Source organism: Bufo bufo, chromosome 6 (assembly GCF_905171765.1).
Source record: "Bufo bufo chromosome 6, aBufBuf1.1, whole genome shotgun sequence".
NCBI classification, from domain to species: domain Eukaryota; kingdom Metazoa; phylum Chordata; class Amphibia; order Anura; family Bufonidae; genus Bufo; species Bufo bufo.
This window is the reverse complement of record NC_053394.1, coordinates 268926917-268950098: the sequence shown is the minus strand read 5'-3', so window position 1 is coordinate 268950098 and position 23182 is coordinate 268926917. Positions and strand designations below refer to the sequence as shown.

General features: G+C 42.3%; 1 protein-coding gene across 2 annotated transcripts in view; it reads left to right on the top strand.

Annotated features, from left to right (window-relative positions):
- The window catches only part of SCD (stearoyl-CoA desaturase), a 69521-nt gene extending 47602 nt beyond the window's left edge, over nt 1-21919 (top strand). For both annotated transcript variants that reach the window (XM_040437857.1, XM_040437858.1), the window contains exons 3-6: nt 1102-1232; nt 3678-3883; nt 13108-13340; nt 16754-21919. In XM_040437857.1, coding sequence (XP_040293791.1) covers nt 1102-1232; nt 3678-3883; nt 13108-13340; nt 16754-16953 — 770 coding nt within the window. In that variant the 3' untranslated portion in view covers nt 16954-21919. The remainder of the gene's footprint in view (nt 1-1101; nt 1233-3677; nt 3884-13107; nt 13341-16753) is intronic.
- The last annotated feature ends 1263 nt before the right edge of the window (nt 21920-23182 follow it).

Below are 23182 nucleotides of genomic sequence, written 5' to 3'. Positions count from 1 at the left end.
TTTGGTTTTCATGGGTCTCCCATTATAATCTATCTTAGAGTGTGTTCGTGAGTATGGAGTATTGTGATATGAGTGGGTCATGATTGTTTGTAAGTATTCTGGAGTGTGTATTTGTAGGTGATCGACTGGATGTGTGCGCCGTAACGTTATGTGAACATATGACGAGCTACAGAAGTCCTTCAGCGAAATGATGTCATGCGCCAGGAAAAGAACTTTGCTACCTTCAATTGGATTTACTGGAAACGGACATGGACTGTGTGGGCGTGCTTTGTGGGGGGTGGGTGGATAGGGGAGGGATTGGGTGGGATTGGTGGGGATTTTGATGTACCTGTATGATTAATTATTTTTTTTACAAATTTAATAAAAATTATCTGATTAAAAAAAAAAAGATTCTGTAAAGTAGTCTATTAAAGACCCTATAGACTGGAGTTTATTAAAGCCATAGAAAATGTAGCGAATGGTTACAAGGTTAGAAGGTCACTGTCCATAAAGAACTGGCGGAATGCATTTTCCTGGTATCTCCATTGTTCGGTGCATTATCCTGCTAATTTAATCATTCAGCCTGTCCTGATGTAATGAGAAAGCAGTGAACTGTCAGCAGTCTGAATAATGGATGGCCCAAATATCTTTATTCTTCTGTGTTCTCGTGTTCGTACAACGTCGAGGTGGGTTTGTTGTCTCCTTTGTGATGTGAAGAAAGTGATGCTTCTGTAGGTTTCCTGATAATCTTTAAAGTGAACCTGTCACTTTGAACATGGAGTCTGAGCTACAGGCAGCACGTTATAGAGCAGGAGGAGCTGAGCAGACTGATATATATAGTCTTATGGGAAAAGATTAAGTAAAACTTGTAATTTATACTTTTATACTTGTGCCCATTCTGAGCTCTGAAGTCAAGGGGGCGGAGCCATTAGTGATTGACAGCCGTCCCTCTATGACTGTGTATACACAGGTAGCTGTCAATCACTGATAGGACCACCTCCTGGACTTTAGCAGGAATTAAACTCTTTTTAGACAGATTTTTGGCACAAACACATTAGTAAATCTGGGCCAATGTATCCATCTCTGTGTTCTTGGCAGTAATTCATCTCATTGTTCCCACAGCCATCGTGTGTTTCATGCTGAGTGCCCTGGGAGTGACCGCTGGTGCCCATCGCCTCTGGAGTCATCGATCCTTTAAAGCCAAGCTGCCTCTAAGGATATTTTTGGCTGTTGTAAATACTATGGCTTTTCAGGTAATGTTTTCTTGATTTTTGATTTATTTTTTAATCTTGAAGGAAGCCATACACTTATAGGACCACATATCCTTCTGAAGAACCCTACATTCCCAAACAAGTAAATTATTCTTTTTACTAGAGATTATTGTACATCAGCTTTATGGTAGACTCCTTCTAAGTTAAAGGGGTTATCCCATGACTAATGTAAAAAATGAAAAATCGGACATCATATAGTACATGACAATCTATTTCTAAAAATGCTAGAACCAGCCCTGTACCTCACATGGATCCACAGATCTCCCTATTCATTGCTCTGCTAGATTTTTATCAAGCTGACAGCTCAAGGGGAGTGTCTTTTCTGCTGCAGCTAAGGGGTCGTGTCCATGCTCTACCTATCACAGCTCAGGAGGCAGCTGAAGGATGAAACTGAGCATGTGCGGCCTTCTCAGTGAGCAGGACAAAGAAATAGGAATAAAAACAAACAGGTGGCGCTATACAGATATATCTTATTGTATAACTCAGTGGCTTTGCAAAATGTTTAATTACATGCAATTACAAAAGTATTCAGATCCAGGAGCTGGTTTGAAAACTGTAGAATATTTTCGTGGGTCAACCCCTTTAATACTCTCACCGGTGGTAACGATCAGATGTTTGCTGGATAACCCTGCAAATTTCAACAGCGTATAATAATATATGGAAATGGTCAACTGTATCCTGCTGGGTGTAGGACAGATTGTATTTGAAACCATTCGATTTTATGGCTACACCTTAGACACCTAGCAACCATTTATTTTCCTCCCGTCATAGAAATAAATTGTGAATTAGACCTAGCCAAATGGTGTGGTTATTAGAGTGGTGTTCCAGTCTTACTAAGAACATTTTTCAATGGAAAGTTAAATGAGTTATTCCTATCTAAAGAATTTATGGCATATCAAGAAGAGAAATGTCTGGTTGCAGATCGGCTAATTCTCTGGCTTCTCTTCTGCCATTAAAGATGGCCTCACTTCTTCTTAGACTATCTGATATACACTGTCTGGCCCTGCTCTTTGATTGCCCAGCAATTATCACCTGATCAGGCTACCTAATTGGGCTACTAAATGCATAGTGTACATCAGGTCGTCTCAGAAGTGGTGCGGCCATCTTGAATGGCAGAAGAGGAGTCTGGGAATTGGCAGATCAGCAGCTAAAAAGACAAATAGGAGTTCACCATGTAAATTGTTACTTTCATTCCCCAGTTAATGTGATTTTCTTTTCTTGAACCGCGGGGAAATCGATTTAATAAAGGAACCTTAAACCCCCCCCCCCCCCCCCCCCAAAACACCCACACACCGTTTATGACCCCCAGCTATTAGCAAGAGCAGAATATGGCTAATAAAGAGCATCATTCGCTCTGGAGGACCTGGACTGTCCTAACATTAGAGAGACTACCCATTGGTTTTGACATGTAATGCTTCATTGGGCCCTGCAGCGGTCCAAAGCCATCGATTACTGGGGGCACTCAGCTTATTAGTGGAGAATCCTTTTAACAAAAAGAGAGAGAATTCAATGCGGCCCTCCCCATTTACACCACACGACCTATTGCAACTGTTCAGCTTATTAAAGAAGTAAACAACTTAGTTATAAATAATAACTTTCTAGAAGATAATGAAAACCATAATTTAACTTTCATAATACATATCATTTAGTTGTTGTTCTTTCTATTTTAGCCCTAGGTGTCTTATCAAGGGACATGGCTTAGTAGATTAAAAGGTTGTGTGTAATTGGCAGCTGGCATCTCCAATAACATATATATGCCATTCGTTCGCATTACAAAAAAAATACCTTAATTTTGAGAGTAACTTTTGTTAGGTTGACGGTTTTTAGGTTTAAGTTACTCAAACGACTGGAATCAATCTTGTTGTTTCAGAAATTCACTTTTCCATTGGTTGTAAAATTCTACAGTGTAGGAGAACAGGTGGGATAAGAGCAATTGCATTAACGGTTGCTTGGTCACACCCCCCCCCCCCCCCCCCCCCTTCCACACCAGTCATTGAAAAATTAAAATAAAAGTAATTAGCTCCAAACGACTAGTGTATCATTGTTTACATATGCGCCCTTCCTGGAATGACTCTGACACTCATAAAGATGTCTCATCTAGGCCCCATCCTACATTTTATTTGGTTTTGACAATAGGCATTGAAGGTGGTAAGCCAATAAGGAACGATAATGGTGGGAGGCGGGGAAGGGGTCAAATACAGGTGGTCAGAGGTGATTGGCCTGCTTAAGAACCGAAACATCTTTAAATAAATGGACTGGAAATACCACCAACTGAGACCTACTATACAAGGGTCTTGTAAATATCCAAAACTTTGTTTGCTAAAATTGCACCTAAATGTTTTGAAAAAGCAAAAATCTCAAAACTAATCTAAAAAGCATATGGCTGAATGTGCCGTAGTTAACTTGTATTTCTTTCGATTGTTCTAGAACGACATATATGAATGGGCCAGAGACCACCGTGCCCATCATAAGTATTCAGAAACTGATGCAGACCCTCATAATGCAAAGAGAGGTTTCTTCTTTGCTCACATTGGTTGGCTGCTGATGAAGAAACACCCAGATGTAATAGAAAAGGGCAGCAAGCTTGATTTAAGTGATCTTTATGCAGATGAGGTGGTGATGTTCCAGAGGAGGTAAGATTTCTGATCCCAGCAGAGACATGGTTGCCTTGTGTCAATAATGCATGGTCTATAACATGGTATTGAACCACACGGCCAATATCTGACCTCTGATAGACAATAGGTTCCTCAGAAAATAGAGGCATGCTGTCAAATTCCTTATGAATAAAATAAAAAATAAATCTTGTTCAGTGCATTGGTTCTATTGGAGAATAGCTAGATGCAGACTTGACGGAGCACACAACTCATGGAGGACATATGGCTCTGCATTAGAGTGTCATACAACTTATTTGGTGTACTTGTCTAAAAAGATATCCATAGTGCCCCATTAACCCAATGGAGTACAAAAACACACAAAACTTTGTGGAATATAAACAACATCTCACTGTAGGGGTATGTATATATCTGTCTTTCATCAGAGGTATATGTCAAGGAATGCTTCTGATGTCTAAGCCTTCCATGAGCCCTATATATGATATAAACAGAACCATGCAGAATAATCCTGCTGCATGAACTGAAGGTCAAGGGCTAATCTTACAATTTCTGACTCAATGGTTAGTCCCTTAGGCTCAGTTGCATCCAGGTAGTGCAGATGGAAGATAATGGTGTTAATGTACATATTGATCACACCTTCTTCCATATGAATATTACTGATACTTTATAGTAACTGTATAGCGATACAATGTAACACTTTTTTAGGGAGGCTTCATTTGTTTTATAGGCTCATATGAGCCATGGCAAAGCAGTCCGTCTTGCTAGTGTCAACAGGAATTTATAAAGTCCTGTTCAGTGGAAGACCTGTCAAGAATTGTTCCATTGGTCTGTATCCACCTGAATAATACATTTTTCCATCTGATTAGGGCCTAAAGGGTCTTGCAGTGTATCACTGCCTAAATGTACGGTTAAAAGGAAATCTTTATTAGGAAATTTATTAAAATCACTAAGCTCCTATGCCCTTACTAGGACTAGGCAGAAAAGGACAAGCGCCAATGTGGAGCTGTGTGAGAAGATATCCACAGTCCCACTGGCACTACAAATGGTCAGAGCAGTAGGTATGCTGATAGATTGTCGCAATACCTGTGTACCTTGCGGTACTGCTGTATCTCTGCCCTAAACCACTTCCCAAAGGAGAATTAGTAGTAATTTATAAACTCACTGGACCTTTGTACGTCCACAAGTGAGTACTACTAATACTATCAGTGTCAGACGCTCCTTGTATAACCTGGGTAGAATCACCAGGTCATACAGCAAGATAGCCGTTTAGACACTACAACTCTATGTCAGGTTGAGGCTTTGAACAGATATTAGCCCCCTTGGCCTGACTAGAGATGTGCCAGGAGCATCAGGGAGAGAAGTAAGACAGTGTCACAACCAGGCATCTGTTTAAGACTGAGCGCTATTATGCCTGGCTAATGGACTATCACTCCCTGCACTACTTAGCAGCCGCAACAATCAGTGTCAGATTCAAATGCCCTACATGCACTCTACGCGTTTCTGTGCCCCTATCAGCGGGACACTTCATCAGGAGCACCAGGCAAAACGAGAGGAGTCATTTTCTGACAATCGCTGAATTATCATGGAGTCGGCGGTGAACGCTGCACGTGTATATCGCAGCGTTAGCGGCGCTATGATGGCACATCTCTAGTCAGGCCAAGGGGGCTTATATCTGTTCAAAGCCTCAACCTGACATAGAGTTGTAGTGTCTAAACGGCTATCTTGCTGTGGGACCTGGTGATTCTACCCAGGTTATACAAGGAGCGTCTGACACTGATAGTATTAGTAGTACTCACTTGTGGACGTACAAAGGTCCAGTGAGTTTATAAATTACTACTAATTCTCCTTTGGGAAGTGGTTTAGGGCAGAGATACAGCAGTACCGCAAGGTACACAGGTATTGCGACAATCTATCAGCATACCTACTGCTCTGACCATTTGTAGTGCCAGTGGGACTGTGGATAATTTCTCACACAGCTCCACATTGGCGCTTGTCCTTTTCTGCCTAGTCCTAGTAAGGGCATAGGAGCTTAGTGATTTTAATAAATTTCCTAATAAAGATTTCCTTTTAACCGTACATTTAGGCAGTGATACACTTTGAAGAAAGTACGGTCTCATGACCAAACATATCTCAGTAAACCCTAAAGGGTCTTGCAGCATTAATAGAATTGTCTTCCAATATGCTAAAAAAGGGGAAAGTGTGGGTCCTGCCAGGAGGTGGATCGCGACAGCTAGACATGAGCTGAAGTGATCTATAATAGCATAGAAGGCGTATCATAGCACACCGAGAAAAGAGATTGACTGGGATGTGGGGGGAGGGTCAAAAGCATGATATGCTACTGGATGGAAATGAGAACTAAAAATAAGAATTAAGACTGGTATGTAATAAAGCATGAGGTGGTTATGACATGCAATGATGACGATACAATTGAAAGGAAATGCGTAATGAGCAACAATAATAAATAATAAAAATGCAAAAAATAAAATATATATATATATATATATATATATATATATATAACGATATAACTGAAGCTTAAGAAACAGTAATGTGTCAATGGGTGAATGATCCGTTTGATATGAAAAGGTGGGTATAAGTATATATGAAATGTTTATTTTATATGAAAGATATATATGAACTAATGCATGTGCAAAGGGGGGGAGGGGGCAGCTTGGTGTGGATGAAATGGGAGGGGGGGAGGATGTATATGATGTAGCTAGTATTGCTAATAATAAAAAATTGGGGCGATAGCTAAAAGGTTGATCTCAAATGCTTTGTTAAGGCCGTGTGGGTTCAGGCAGTACAACTTGTATATCCAGAACATTTCCCGTCTTGACTTGCTCTATGGGGGTTACAATAAACCTGGAAAAGAAGCCTTGGTGGTGAATTGTAGCATGTCTGGAGATGCTGTGTTGTATGAATTTCTTTTTTACGTTTTTATGCTTGTTCAGCCTATTTCGGAGCGTCTGGATGCTGCGCCTATGTACTGAAGGGCACATGGGCATAGGATTAGATAAATGATATTGGTGGATCCACAATCCAGATGTTCTTTAATCAGGAAGGTGTCACCATTGGAGCTGCAAAAAGAAGTAGCGGTATTAAGGGACCTGCAGCAGAGGCACTTAGGTTGGTTGCATCTGTAGCTTCCTGGTGGTCTGATGCTTCCCATTGTGTTGACTTGTTCCAGTTGTGGTCACAATTTGCTGGGTGCAAGTAAGTTCTTAAGGGGAGGTCTATTGGGTAGACTGCCGTTTTAGAAGGGGTCCAAAGGGCTTTCAAAATGTACCAATGTTTGGAGAGGTTCTCTCTGATGGTGTTGTGGTTGCTGTTATAGGTGGTTATGAAATTAGTATTGTATTGTTTCGTGGTATTGCCCTTGGTGGAATTACTGGTCTCTGTTTTAGGTTCTAGACAATCCTCCTGTGTGAGAGAATTAATAATTCTAGGGGGGTAGCCTTTTTGCAGGAACCTGGTACGGATCATTTCGCTTTGGGAAATGAAGTCACTGTCATCGAAACAGTTGCGTCTTATCCACTTGAATTGGCTGAAGGGGATGTTAGTTTTCCACTGCTTGTGTTGTTCGCTAGAAAAATCAAAGTAGCTGTTACAGTCAACTTTTTTAAAGAAGGTTTGGGTGGTGTTTCTTCCACTATCAGCCTTTAATTCAAGATCCAGATATTCTGCTGAGGATTTGTTATGGGCACCCGAAAAAGGGATTCCCCAGTCGGTGGAATGGAGGTGCTCCATGAAGCCATCGATTGAGGTTGGGTCACCGTCCCATATGAAGACCAAATGGTCGATGTAGCGACGGTAGAATATAATGTTGCTTGTCCAGTATCGAGAATTGTAAATAAAGGTATATTCAAGTGCCCCCATGAATAAGGCCTCCTGCACACGACCGTTGTGTGCACCCGTGGCCGTTGTGCCGTTTTCCGTTTTTTTTCGCGGACCCCATGACTTTCAATGGGTCCGTGGAAAAAACGGAAAATGCACCGTTTTGCAGCCGCATCCGAGATCCGTGTTTCCTGGCCGTGAAAAAAATATGACCTGTCCTATTTTTTTCACGGCCAACGGTTCACGGACCCATTCAAGTCAATGGGTCCGTGAAAGAACACGGATGCACACAAGATTGGCATCCGTGTCCGTGATCCGTGGCCGTAGGTTAGTTTTTATACAGACGGATCCGAAGATCCGTCTGCATAAAAGCTTTTTCATAGCTGAGTTTTCACTTCGTGAAAACTCAGAACCGACAGTATATTCTAACACAGAATATGGTGATGGGGACGCTAACACATGGTGATGGGGACGCTTCTAGTTAGAATACACTACAAACTGTGTACAAGACTGCCCCCTGCTGCCTGGCAGCACCCTATCTCTTACAGGGGGCCGTGATCAGCACAATTAACCCCTTCAGGTGCGGCACCTGAATGGGTTAATTGTACTCTCATATCCCCTGTAAGAGATCAGGGCTGCCAGGCAGCAGGGGGCAGACCCTCCCCCCCTCCCCAGTTTGAATATCATTGGTGGCCAGTGCGGCCCCCCCCCCCCCCCCTCTATTGTAATTATTCGTTGGTGGCACAGTGTGCGCCCCCCCCCCTCCCTCTATTGTAATAATTCGTTGGTGGCACAGTGTGCGCCACCCCGCCCCCCCCCCCTTCCTCCCTCTATTGTAATAAATCGTTGGTGGCACAGTGTGCGCCCCCCATCGGCCCCCCCTCCCTCTATAGCATTAACAACATTGGTGGCCAGTGTGCGGCCTCCCATCTCCCCCCCCATCATTGGTGGCAGCGGAGTTCCGATCGGAGTCCCAGTTTAATCGCTGGGGCTCCGATCGGTAACCATGGCAACCAGGACTGTTGCCATGGTTACTTAGCAATAGTACAATAGTAGAAGATTCATACTTACCTGCTGCTGGCTGCTGCTGCGATGTTCGTGTCCGGCCGGGAGCTCCACCTACTGGTAAGTGACAGGGTCTGTGCGGCGCATTGCTAAATGAACTGTCACTTACCAGTAGGAGGAGCTCCCGGCCGGACACGCACATCGCAGCTCCCAGGTAAGTATTAATCTTTTACTATTGTACTATTGCTAGAACTCCGCTGCCACCAATGATGGGGGGGGGGGGGGAAGATGGGAGGCCGCACACTGGCCACCAATGTTGTTAATGCTATAGAGGGAGGGGGGGCCGATGGGGGGCGCACACTGTGCCACCAACGATTTATTACAATAGAGGGAGGAAGGGGGGGGGGCGGGGTGGCGCACACTGTGCCACCAACGAATTATTACAATAGAGGGAGGAAGGGAGGGGGCCGCACTGGCCACCAATGATATTCAAACTGGGGAGGGGGGGGTCTGCCCCCTGCTGCCTGGCAGCCCTGATCTCTTACAGGGGTATATGATAGTACAATTAACCCCTTCAGGTGCGGCACCTGAGGGGTTAATTGTGCTGATCACGGCCCCCTGTAAGAGATCGGATGCTGCTAGGCAGCAGGGGGCAGTCATGTAAACAGTTTGTAGTATATTCTAACTAGAAGCGTCCCCATCACCATGGGAACGCCTCTGTGTTAGAATATACTGTCGGAAATGAGGTTTCACGATCTAACTCATATCCGACAGTATATTCTAACATAGAGGCGTTCCCATGGTGATGGGGACGCTTCAAGTTAAAATATACCATCGGATTGGAGAAAACTCCGATCCGATGGTATAAAAGGGACTCCAGACTTTACATTGAAAGTCAATGGGGACGGATCCGTTTGAAATGGCACCATATTGTGTCAACATCAAACGGATCCGTCCCCATTGACTTGCATTGTAATTCAGGACGGATCCGTTTGGCTCCGCACGGCCAGGCGGACACCAAAACGACTTTTTTTTCATGTCCGTGGATCCTCCAAAAATCAAGGAAGACCCACGGACGAAAAAACGGTCACGGATCACGGAAAAACGGGACCCCGTTTTGCGGACCGTGAAAATATACTGTCGTGTGCAATAAGCCTAAGTTTGTGAAACTGGGTGTGAAATGCGTACCCATTGCAGTATTTTTTGGTCTGCAGGTATAGGGTGTCCTCAAACTGGAATATATTGTGGGTAAGGATGAAATGAATGCTTCTCAGGATGAAGGTTTTTTGGTCTGGAGGCATCAGGCTATCTTTATCAAAAAAACATTTTGTGCAATTGATGCCCAGATCGTGTGGGAGTTTTTGAATATAGAGACGTCACATCCAAAGTTAGGCTACTTTCACACTTGCGTTGTTCTTTTCCGGCATAGAGTTCCGTCACAGGGGCTCTATACCGGAAAAGAACTGATCAGGTATGTCCCCATGCATTCTGAATGGAGAGTAATCCGTTCAGTTTGCATCAGTATGTCTTCAGTTCAGTCGTTTTGACTGATCAGGCAAAAGAGAAAACCGTAGCATGCTACGGTTTTATCTCCGGCTAAAAAAACTGAAGACTTGCCTGAATGCCGGATCAGGCATTTTTTCCCATAGGAATGTATTAGTGCCGGATCCGGCATTCAGAATACCGGAATGCCGGATCCGTCCTTCCGGTATGCGCATGCGCAGACTGAAAAAAAGGTGAAAAAATAAATGCCGGATCCGTTTTTGCCGGATGACACCGGAAAGACGGATCCGGCATTTCAATGCATTTTTTCGACTGATCAGGCATTTTTAAGACTGATCAGGATCCTGATCAGTCTTACTAATGCCATCAGTTAGCATACATTTTGCCTGATCCGGCAGGCAGTTCCGGCGACGGAACTGCTTGCCGGATCTCTCTGCCGCAAGTGTGAAAGTAGCCTTAACCAGTGGTATGTGTCTTTCCATTTGACATTTTGTAATAACTGTATCAAAGTGGTGGAGTCTTTGAGGCATGATGGTAACTGTACTACATATTTTTGTTAAATGGCGACGTAATGGGATAAGTTGCAGGTGAGTGAGGAGATGCCTGAGATAATAGGCCGACCTGGTGGGTTGATTATTTGGGTAAATAAAAGATGGCAATAGCTGGATCCGTACTCTGAATGTATTCGAATTCTTTCTTACTGAGAATGTGAGATGCAGAGTTAATAAGGGATTTGAAAGCTAGTTGGTGCTCCGTCAGGGGGTTACCCTCCAACGGTTGATAGTATTCAGTATCTGATAGTATACATAGTGCTTCCTTGATGTAATCGTCCCTATCCTGTAGCACAATCCTGCCTCCTTTATCCACACTACGAATTATTAGGTCCATATTCCCTTGTAGATGTTTTTCTCTTTGGCACTGAGATTGTGGTTATCAGTTGGTTTCTGGTGAATGCTCCTAAAATCTTCCAAGACTAGATCATAGAAGGTTTCAATGAAATTTCCCCTATGATATAGGGGGTAGAAATAGAAACGTGGTCTCAGTTCGGTGGTGATGTACTGTACCTCGGGGGGAGGTGGGGTGCCGTTGGGGAATGTATTGGCCCCTCTCTCAGTGTTTGCTACTAGGTTGAAATGCCTCTTCAGGGTCAGATTCCTGATGTAGATCCAGAAAAAGGTTGAATCCTTTAACTTTGGATGAGGGGCAGAAAGAGAGACCCTTGCATAGAACAGCCATTTCATCTCGAATCAGTTGGGGTGTTAAGAGGTTGAATATTTTTGTTTCTTTTCTTTTTATTTCAGTAACTTGTGCTTTGTGTGGCTTTAGATTTTTCGTTTTGGTTTGGCCCCCTCTGCATCCCCTATGACATTTTTTCTTTTAGTGGGTCTGGTTCCCAGCGGATAGAAAAATTTGTCATAGTGACAGTTTTGGGGCTTTTTAGTACTGGGTATGCTGATATGGAGGTTAGGATGGGGGGTAGGGATAAAAAAGAAGACGGACCATTGTTGGTGTGTAATGGGACATTTGATAGATCAAATGCCCCTGGATCCGGAAGTTGTGTGGAGCATGGATTGGCTAGGAGCGGGGGAATATCCGGGGAGCAGGCGGGTGAATGGGTGGGTGAAGCAGCATGGAGGGTGATGAGCGAGTCAAGTTCCAGATCAACTGGTGTGGAAGGAGAAGAGGGAGTGGTTCCAGTTCGTTGTCTGGGATTCGATAGATGAGTAGCGGATGGCGAGAATGATGTTGGCGGCAGGTTGAGAGGAGCACAGTTGGACAGGACCTCTTAGCCAAAGAGGTCCAAGGTCTTGGTCGACGGCAAGTGAGGATGGGTGGAACCCCGAGCCGGTGTGGTGAGTGTGGAGACGGCCGGGGATGGTACCACATTGATAGGTGGAGTTTTGGCTGTAGGAGTATTACATACTCGGGTGTTGCAGGCGGGTGGTGTATGTTGGGAGTTAGCGGGATAGGGTTCCGTGGTGCGGCCTTGTGCTTGTTAGGAGGACTTTTGGATTGCGACCGGATGGATGGTGGGTCTTGCTTTTGCCCCATCTGCTACTGTGTGTCAACGTAACCCTGTGTTGGGGTCTGGAGGGGACAGATGATGAGGAAGTGTTCATGGTCATCTGGATGTTGGTAGAGATAGATGAGGTGCGTGGGGGTTCAGTGGTTCTGGATGGGTCGTTGAGTGGAGGGTTAGTGGCTGTGTGTTCCTTAAGCCAAAATTAGATATTATCGGTACTGAAATCTGTCCCCTCTCTTGATAATTTGCCTGCTTTTTAGTTTAGAGTTTCTTTTTCGTGTGCAATGGCCCGTGTTGTTACTAGCTGCTCGTATTTGACAAAAGAATGGTGTGCCCTGTGTGCTAGAATGTGATTATGGTATTCCGGAATTTGGTCCCTAGATCCAAAGCTACTGCCTTTGGGTGGGTTAGGTGGCAGGGCCTCACTACACACTACACTTTGGCACTTGCATATACTACTGGTGGATTTTCCTGTCGGGTTGCCCAGACATGATGGTATATCGTAGGCAGGATCACATTATTACCATCTATTGTAGAGCTGTGTTGGGTGTAGTGAGACCGTCCCCTCACACCTCCAGGCAGCGCTGCAAGTGGTGGCAACCAGTTCTAGGACAGGTTTCTGGTGGTCATATTAATTAATTCCCGGAGAACCCCTTTAAATAACAATAATGCTTATGAAAATTGATAAAATTCTGGCTTCTCACTCCCCTTTTCTTAATTGTAAATCCCCACCTATCACTTGGTTTAACGTGATGGACATGTCTTCTTTCAACCGTACTATGTAACTGTTACCGACATTTCACATCAAACCTGATGTACCACATAGGTCAACGCTGTTGTACACTTAGGACTTTAATTTTGTTTTTGTTCGTCCCATCAGGCATTACAAGAAATTGATCTTGGTGATGTGCTTCATATTTCCCACTGTGATTCCTTGGTATTTCTGGAACGAATCACTGTATACGGCGTTCTATGTACCCGGTCTCCTGCGTTACACATTAGTACTAAATGCAACATGGCTGGTGAACAGTGCAGCACATATGTATGGAAACCGACCATATGACAAGAATATCAACCCAAGAGAAAACAAATTTGTCGCAATAGGAGCGTTTGGTAAGTTCTCAATGTCTGTTTTAGATGGTGTATTTTTAGTGCATAAAGATAGCATATCTTTTATCAGAAGTGCTTATATGTTCTGAAATAAAGCTTATTGTACCTGATGAAATACAATCTACGGTAACTACCCTGTATAAAGGAGGGACAAATACCTACTCTGATTTATGAAGTTGTAAAGCGACTGAAGCAACTTTCTAAAAGCCCATTTACATGTGCCGATGAATGTTTGTACGTGCGTTCGCAATCCTTGCCCTATGTACACATGTCAGTCCATAAGTTGGCATCTTTTATGTGGGCATAAAAACATTGTTTGTTGGCAACATATCTACCCATGTAAACAGGGATGCGCTGCCAACAATATGTGAACTGTGAGAGGACATAAGATTATACTAACCATCAATCAACACCATACAGTACAATGAACGCTACTATTAATTGTACTAAGCAAGTGAACGTGCAATATGATCAGTTGGTGCTTGTTTAGGGGCAGATTAGTTGCCCATGTAAAAGGACCTTGACTCAAGAGGACTGACCATCTCCTGGGCACAGCTACCTCTCACGGGAACTTGACACTAGACAGTATTTTTTAATTGCTCTCTGAACATGTGGACATAAGCCAGAGTGTCTGCAATACAATTGGATTCGTATCTTCTCTAAACTGATGCCATCATTCTACAAACATTTGGCTGTTTTTATCTAAAGTCTAGGTAATATTGCTGAAATCTGTAAAAATAAATAAAAAATAATGCATTTCTACCGCCTGTCTTCTATAATTGGAAAAATGCCTTCATTCTAAAGGTTGAGGCTGACGCCGTAACCAATGTAAATGTATGGAAATGAAGAGCCACCCCTCCATAAAAAGTATATATACTGTAACACTTGGCTTATATTTAGCATTAAAGGTAGCAGCTTCCCGGACTCCAGAGGCGTTTTTGGTGCTTACTGCCATTTAAGCATAGAAAGTATAAATTGTCTAAAAGAAGTGGCCTAGGGTAAAAGCTCTGAGTCATTCAAGTCTCCTATGGGTGCCAGCCTTCTTGGGACAGACCATCTCCCTATTCTGGCCCCTATATAGGATTAACTTTAAAAAGGATGTCCAGCCTAGAATTCAACTTAATTCCTGGCCATGACATGCCACTTTTGCACATGTGATTGCTGAGGCTAGTGATTGGTCGCAGTGGTCATGGGACCAAGCCACTTCCTGTCCGGCACTTCCTGTGGCGTTGTGGACAGGTGATTGCATTTTTTTTTTTATTTGCCATATGGCCAGGGGTCAAGTCAGGTGGACACCCCCTTTAAAACGACAATACTGCAGCTATACCAGCCTTCTAAAGTAACTGTATTATAAATGGTGTTCATTATGAAAAGTAGCAGTTAGTGGTTACGTCACTACTGAATCCTGATGAACATCCAGAGGACACATTTGAGGCAGTTTTCCTTTTAGATAATATTTCAGTGCCCACGTTGTACTGGGCATGTTAAAATCAAACATGCTAAGGCTCATTCACATGTCCGCAAATGGGTCCGCATCCGTTCCGCAATTTTGCGGAACGGGTCTGGACCCATTCATTCTCTATGGGGGATAGAAAAGATGCGGACAGCACACAGTGTGCTCTCCGCATCCGCATTTCCGTGCCGCGGCCCCGAACTTCCAGACTGCGGCTCCGCAAAAAATAGAACATGCCCTATTCTTGGGACAAGAATAGGCAGTTCTATGAGGGTGACCGGCCGGGTGTATTGCGGATCCGCACTACACTACGGACGTGTGAGTGGATCCTAAGAGTACTTTCACACTTGCGGCAGAGAATTCCGGCAGGCAGTTCTGTCGCCGGAACTGCCTGCTGGATCCATCAAAATGTATGCAAACTGATGGCATTTCTCAGACGGATCAGGATCCTGATCCATATGACAAATGCATTGAAATGCCGGATCCGTCTCTCCAGTGTCATCCGGAAAAACGGATCCGGCATTTATTTATTTAAAAAAAAATTGCGGTCTGAGCATGCGCAGACCGCAATGCCTGATCCGTTTTGCCTAAACACTCGGGGCCGAATCTGGCATTAATGCATTTCAATGGGGAAAAATGACGGCATTCCGGCAAGTGTTCTGTAATTTTGGACGGAGATAAAACCGCAGCGGTATTATCTCCGTCCTGAAAAGGCAAAAAGACTGACCTGATGAAATCCTGATGCGTCCTGAACGGATTGCTCTCCATTCAGAATGCATTAGGATAAAACTGATCAGTTCTTTTCCGGTATTGAGCCCCTAGGACGGAACTCCATGCCGGAAAAGAATAACGCAAGTGTGAAAGTAGCCTTAAAGGGAACCTGTCATCTGGATTTTGGGTATAGAGCTGAGGACATAGGCTGCTAGATTGCCACTAGCACATCTGCAATATCCAGTCCCCATAGCTTTTATTGTGTCAAAAAAACGATTTTATAGATATGTAAATGAACCTTAGATGAGTCCTGTCTCCTCCATGCTTGAGAGATGAGTCCAGCGTTCTCTGACTCTGAGCCCAGCCACGGCCACTGTGAAGGAGCCCAGCACCGCCCCGCGTCCTCCGAATCTTCTCCTTGCTCCCCGATGTCACAACGCTAGAGCGACGTAATCTCGCGATACGCGAGCTAGCGCATGCGCAGTTTGTTCCCTGAGGCTGATGCCAGCACAGAGAAGGAACACTATGCCGACTAGCTCGCGCATTGCGAGATTACGGCACTATAGCTTTGTGACGTCGGGGAGCAAGGAGGAGATTTGGGGGAATGCGGGGCGGTGCTGGGCTCCTTCACAGTGGGCGTGGCTGGGCTCCGGAAACGTTAGTAGCCTCATTTTCATATATATAAAATCGTTTTTTTTACACAATAAAAAGCACACAGAGCTATGGGGACTGGGTATTGCGGATGTGCTAGAGGCGATCAGGCAGCCCATGTCCTCAGCTCTATACCCAAAATCCAGGTGACAGGTTCCCTTTAAGCTGGCCATATACACTCAAGCCAAGGGTGCATGTATATGGGGGTTATGAGGAATAGCTGTTGGTTGAACAAATGTTCTTTTGTGATCTTGTCATATAACCATAGACACAATGCCTTCTGTGTCATAACTGGGGCCTGGATGTAGCATGAGTTGTGTTACTGGTTTACAGGGGTATTCTGACTAAGGACAGTTATGGCATAGTAGCCATCAATGAGATTTCAATGAGAATTATGTCATTCCTCATTTCACCTGTGGTGGTGCGGCAGGAGCATTGAACACTTCAGACTACATCTGATAGCTGGGGGTCCCATCAGTGGGACTCTCTGTTAATTGGCTTTTTGACTTGGGTCTAAAGCCGTCAACCCCTTTAACTATAGAACGTGACTAGTTACCATTTCTTGCTGTGTTACTTGCTAATTTGTGTTATCCTTTTCCAGGTGAAGGCTTTCATAATTACCATCACACTTTCCCCTATGACTATACCAGCAGTGAATTTGGAATCCGGTACAACCTTACCACATGCTTTATAAATTTGATGTGCTTTTTGGGCCTCGCCAGTGACTGCAAGAAAGCATCAAAAGAACTTGTAATTGCTCGCCAACAACGCACCGGAGATGGAAGCCACAGGAGTGGCTGATAACAATAACCATAATATATATTAGAATAACCTTTTCTAATATATTTAACAAATCAACAAGTATAGAGCAAGGTTAAATATTATTACTTTAACATCACCCAACACGGTGTTCTTTTACTTGATACTCTTTTAATTAAAGTAATTATATCTTTACCTTGAGTTTTCATCTCTTCCATTTGCTTTTTTTTCAGTGTAATAACCCTATTGTACGCTTTTGTATGTTAGATGGGGTTTATTTTTTTGTATTTATGTGCTGTGACGTTGTTTTATTTTCTTCTCCAATTTACCTTTTTTGCCACCTACGGCTGGTGCATGTTATTGTCCGATCTGTACCTACTGTACATTTATTTTCCTTAAGCACTGACCACAACTCCAGCTCGCTCCTCAGTTTTTATTGACTGCTCTCAGGCTTTCTGCAAAAAGAATGAAATCCAATAAGAGGAACACTTACAAGTGCCATTTTAACAATTTGTACATAAGGGATAAAAGCTAAATGCGTTTTGTATCTATTTCATTTACTCTTGTACAGAGTGATTTTCAGACAGTTTCCTTGCTGTCTTGCTATTTAAGCTACTGACTGCCCCCCCTTCCCCACACCGGATCCTTGTCGGATGCAGTGGTGGGGTGCGGAAATTAGGACACAGTAAATGCTTCATTTGAGTTGTGGCAGTATGCATAATAATGTTTGCTTAGACTCTTAGTCTTCATAAACACCTTAATACTTGTAACTAAAATGGAATTGGTAGGGGAATTATATATATATATATACACACATTTCCATTGGCTTCCTCAGTAGAACTATTACCTTTATCTTGTGGCTATTACAGGACTGTACGTTTATCTTATAGTTACTATAGGGCTGCTACATGCTAACCCATGGAAATGTTCTCTCTCTCTCTCTAACAGTCTAGCATTGTAGACCCCAACTTGTTGCCTTTCTGCCATAACAATATCTATTAGGTAGGCATGATCAATTAACATTGATAAAAAGCCTTGAGTAACCAACCTTGATGTAATGTGTATTGTGTTAGCTTGGCATCACTAGTATGAGGCTCAGGAATAAAAGAGCATGTTAGATTTAAATTCCATTTCATTACGTGCTGGGTTGAAATGTTGACATGGTTGATTGGTTATATAGCTTGACGTCTTGGTCCCGATAGGTGCTGCAATCTAGATTAGCTTGTTTTGGTAGTGTGTACTGGGGCATGGCTTTAGTCACCCTCTTTTTGTAGATTATGAGATTTCTTTAGCTATTTGTATGGCATATTTATGACTTAATCTGAAATAATTGCTAGTAGCACTTGTAGCACTTCTGACTTCCTACTAGACGTTTAAACGTGAATCTTAATTGTACCTTATATGAACAAAAAGCACTTAAAAACGACTTGCGCCAAAATCAGATTTTTTTTTTCCTCTTATGTTTGTGCCATGCCATAAACATAAAGGAATACATTCTCTATGTGCCAACATAAGAATGTTGCGCAGACGTGATTATCGGCTATTAGTCCATTGTTGAACCAGGTTCCTTGTGCGGACATAAGAGTGCAGTTGCATCGCTCACAGCGATATTCTGACTTTTAAGCATTCTTATCAAGTCAGTAAAAAAGGTTATCCATTCCTAAAAAAAAAATGGATGTAGACTGAACATGAATGTTCAGAACCAGAACATATAAATCCCATTATTCATAGTTTTTAAACTTTAATATATTTATCTGCTGTCCTCTAACAAGAAGAGATGTAGAAGGACAAATTGATAGAACTTTAGTTTGCTTTTTGAACAGTTCCTTCTGGTAAAAGCTATCCTTTTATGTTACTGTAAGCTGATCAAAAGCTGTCCTGCTGTTGGGACCCTAATTATCAGATACAATCTATGTGAGGACTGGGCACCAAGTTTATAACCCCCCTGCAGCACCCCCACAGGGAAAAATAAGAATTACAGTGTCTGTTGAAATCAAGGTGCTGCCCATGTAATGGAGGGATGTACCGAGTCCTCCATAGTAAGAGACTGTATTGTTTTTTTTGTTAGATTTTTTTCCTTTCTGGCTAATAGATGTAGGTCTGAAATGGTACTGCTTCTATTAATTCATACTTTCCTAATAAGATATTTAAAATGGGTTCTCTAAATAAGTCAGCCAGTATAATAATAAAAGTGAGGCTAGTTTCCACTCCATAAAGTCGTGTTTTCTTTATATTGCTATCAAACTGTGTTCTCTATTGTTATGTTGGACAACCAATAATGTTATATTAATTATTGAATGTTTAGTAGCCAATTACTGTATGTACATTTAAGTTGAATTTAGTAAATTATAATACGCTCGGATTATTCTAAAGGACTACGAGCTTAAAACAATAGTGCCGTGTGATAATGTCATTGTCATAATTGTGCATACTTATATCCAACTCATAGTAGGTTTTTGTCTGTATGCACGGCTAGATGTTGTTTGTGGTTGGCTTGATAGCTTAAAGCCTAATATAAGCATGCACTTCCTCGGTGCAGAATATTAGCTGTTGGCCATTTAAAGAGCACCAATCCTTATAGGGATGATTAAACATAAACTGGTGCTGTACATGAAGAGACTTGGTTAAAGGGAATCTGTCACAAGATAGATCAGTATCAATCCATCTTACATTCCAGATACGTGCTGAACGCTACTTTGTATAGCCCTTGGTCCCATCATCACAGCTGCAGCTAATCCGGAGAAATAAGTGTTTTTATTTTAGGTTAATTAGCCTCTGGGTGCAACAAGAGCAGTGCTATTGCACCCAGAGGCTCGCCTCCCTTTCTCCTATGCCGCGATCCCACTGCTGAGACTGAGTGAAAACATCCTTGTACATTGTGTGCGCAGAACACGCTCCCAAGAGACTTCAGGGCAAGGTGTGAATATTTTTTCACTGCCTAGTCTGTAAGTCTTAGCGGTGAGGAGACAGTAACACCCTCCTTGCACCCAGAAGCTGATTAACATGAAATAAAAATGCACATTTCTCCAGATTTGCAGCAGCTATGAAGATGAGACCAAGGGCGATACAAGTTGGAATGTAAGTTAGATTGATACTAATCTATCTCAAGACAGATTTCAATGGCTTTTGTATTTTATGAAAATATTTTCTCCAAACATGAAGAATTTTACCAAATATCTTGGCCTTACACTAAGTTTGTTCAAATGGAAATTGGAGGTATTGGTTATATACCAACTGCATTTTCCTATTGGCTCCTCTGGATATATTTTATGTATTTGAACAGAAGCACTTAGATATAAAGCACTTAAAACAATGTTATCAATGTAAATGTCTTAAAATAAATGCCCACCCGGAAATATAAACTCCAACTACCTCCCCCTTTAGTGGAATAATGTATAGTAATAAAAAACTTTCTACAAGTGCAACTCATCTTGTGATGGCAGTCCTTTCCTCAAAATGTCAGGATGCCATCTTCAAAAGTATCAACATGACACCAGATGTACAGTGTTAAATATTATAAAATAATATAGAACAGGGTAAATGAATGGGTGTTAATTGGTCATCTTGAATTCGTTTTTAGTATTACACAGTGGAGCTGGAAGAGTGAATGTTCTCCATCTAAATTCGTTTTTCGAAAATTCTGATTAACATCACAGTTTGAGGCAAGGTTTAACCTGGTGTCAATTGTATATGTATCACAGAGACAGACCATACGGCTGCTATGGTATTCCCAGGAGAGGTGGTAATTCCAGGTTGGTCTTAGTTTTATAGGTAGTGAGACTCTTTACAGAGGTTTGATCTCCACAGAGAGATGATTATTAGCAAACAAGAAAGATGAAATGTAGTTAAATCATGAAAATGGGATAGAGGCACCTAGATCCCATTGTAGTAGGCATCTAGGAATGTGGTAGTGTCAAGCAGCATCAGAAAGGGGGCTAAGGTTCATGCTAAGCTGCCACCTCCCTTGTCTGTAGCCACCACATGGTCAATTCAACTTCTAACTGAGAGGTTAAGACACATCAAACACTCTGGTTGCTAGGGACACATTGGAGAACAATTGCCTTTTTAATAGGTTTCCAAGCTCTTTCAACCAGCCTTAGATTCCTTTGGTCTTCAGCTCAGTAAAATTGCAACTGAGAAGACAGTCTTTCTTCTCTTTATTTCTCCCATATTATTGATAAAATTAGTTGGAAAGACCTTTCAAGGTTAGCTGTGGAAATTATACAAAGCTCAGCAGACAAGTGTTCATGTAGGTTTTTTTTCTCTAGCTGTCCTCAATTGTTGTACAATGTTACATCCACATGATAAAAAAGGACCTTGTGTGAGATGAACCAAAATGTCCTGTTGGGCATGTGTAATGGATATTTCCATAAAATGCCAGTCTCTGTGTTGTTTCCTTGACTTGAATTTAGAGCAAAATATAGGCCTAACTAGCATACAGTCCTCCTCTATGGTGTGGCACTACACTTGAAGTAAAATGGTACAGGGTACACATCAAGACATTCTGTGAATAAAACTATGGCTCGCTACTTTGAATGAATTCTATATTCTACATCATTTTATTTTGTGTTTTGAGGTGCCTTCTCTGCAATGCCACATTTAGTTTTCTTTGGTGATACATAGAGCTAGGGTAGATACGATGCAACACTGGTGGCGTGTATGTGTTTGTTTGTTGGCTTTACTGTTGTGTTTCTTGGCTCCTCTGCTGGTAGGATTTTCCTATGCCTCTTTTTTGGTTGTGGTATTCAGAATATAGTTTAGCTCTTAAGTCAAGCCCAATAATATTTAAAACAAAAGTTGGTGATATAAGAATTGGGTTCTTGTGACTTGACACTGTGGCAACACTAACCCTAAGATATTCACTTGTACTTAGTATATCATGCTTTCTGGTCCAAATAGGCTGTGCTGGATTTCTACTTTGGGCTTTGGAGTTATGGTTTGTTTGGTTTTTAAGCCCAGCAGTATACTCAAAAACACTTGTCCGAGTTCTGGAAAAAAAAAATAGCACTGTTAGGCCTCATGCACACAACCGTTGTTGTGTTCCGTGTCCGTTGTTCCGTTTTCCGTGATTTTCTGCGGACCCATTGACTTTCAACGGACAACGGTTCGCGGACCCATTCAAGTCAATGGGTCCGTTAAAAAACACAGAGGCACACAAGATTGTCATCCGTGTGTCCGCGTCCGTTTTTTTCCTATCATTTGCAAGGCAAACTTGTCTTAGATTTTTTTTTCACTTTTCATGTCTGGTGATCCTCCAAAAATCAAGGAAGACACACGGAAACGGATCACGGAACAGCTTTTTGCGGACCGCAAAAAAATACTGTTGTGTGCATGAGGCCTTAATCTGATGGACAGCAATATATAACTAAGCTAAGCAAGTTTTAGGCTTCTGGCAAAGCCAGAATGCAGAGAGATTCAGCAGCCTGTTCCCTGCCGAAACAGTCTGCCAGATCCCAAAACGCTAGTGTGCAACTGACCTTAGTGTCTTAGTGATATATGGGTTCATTTATCAAACTGGTGTCAGTTAGAACTGGCTTAGTTGCCATAGCAACTAATCAGATGCCACCTTTCGATTTGGAAAATTATGGGAGAATTTTTGCTATGGGCAACTAAGTTAGTTCTACTTTACACCAGTTTGATAAATGACCCCAATAGTCTTCAAAACTGGAAAATAACATATATATATAAATATCCTACATTTGTACCAACAATGGGAAGCCAATTAATTAAATAAGGACTTTGAGGGACTTTATAGAGAGTAATGGACATATTTCTTTAAACATAGAGAGTCTTTCAAAGCAAATGCTTTTCATACATGCGTAGAAAAAAACATTTGTGTCATTTCAGTATAGTATGTTGTCTTGTGATTTTGTTGGAAAAACAACTGTGTGTCTTTGTCTAGATTTCTTGGTTTGGGAATATCCAGTTAAATCCAGGCTTTTGGGGACTAATGTTAAGAAATCACAAACTTAAAAGAGATATAAACTAAGGGATCAACATTGAACACCCTAATGAGAGTGACATTGAATTGTGAAGCTGTTTGTATACTGTTCCAACAAAAGTGTTTAAATGTGCAACAAAAGATAATGTTTTCTATTAATAAAAACCTGGTAAAACAATCTTTGTGCCCGTCTCCCATCATTCCATGATTGAATATTCAGTATATTATGCTGCACTGTATGAATTATATATTGTAGGTGTATACAATATGGTCTCCAGAAGATGTCCAAGTTAAAGGGGTTGTCCCATCTCAACATTTATCGTATATTTC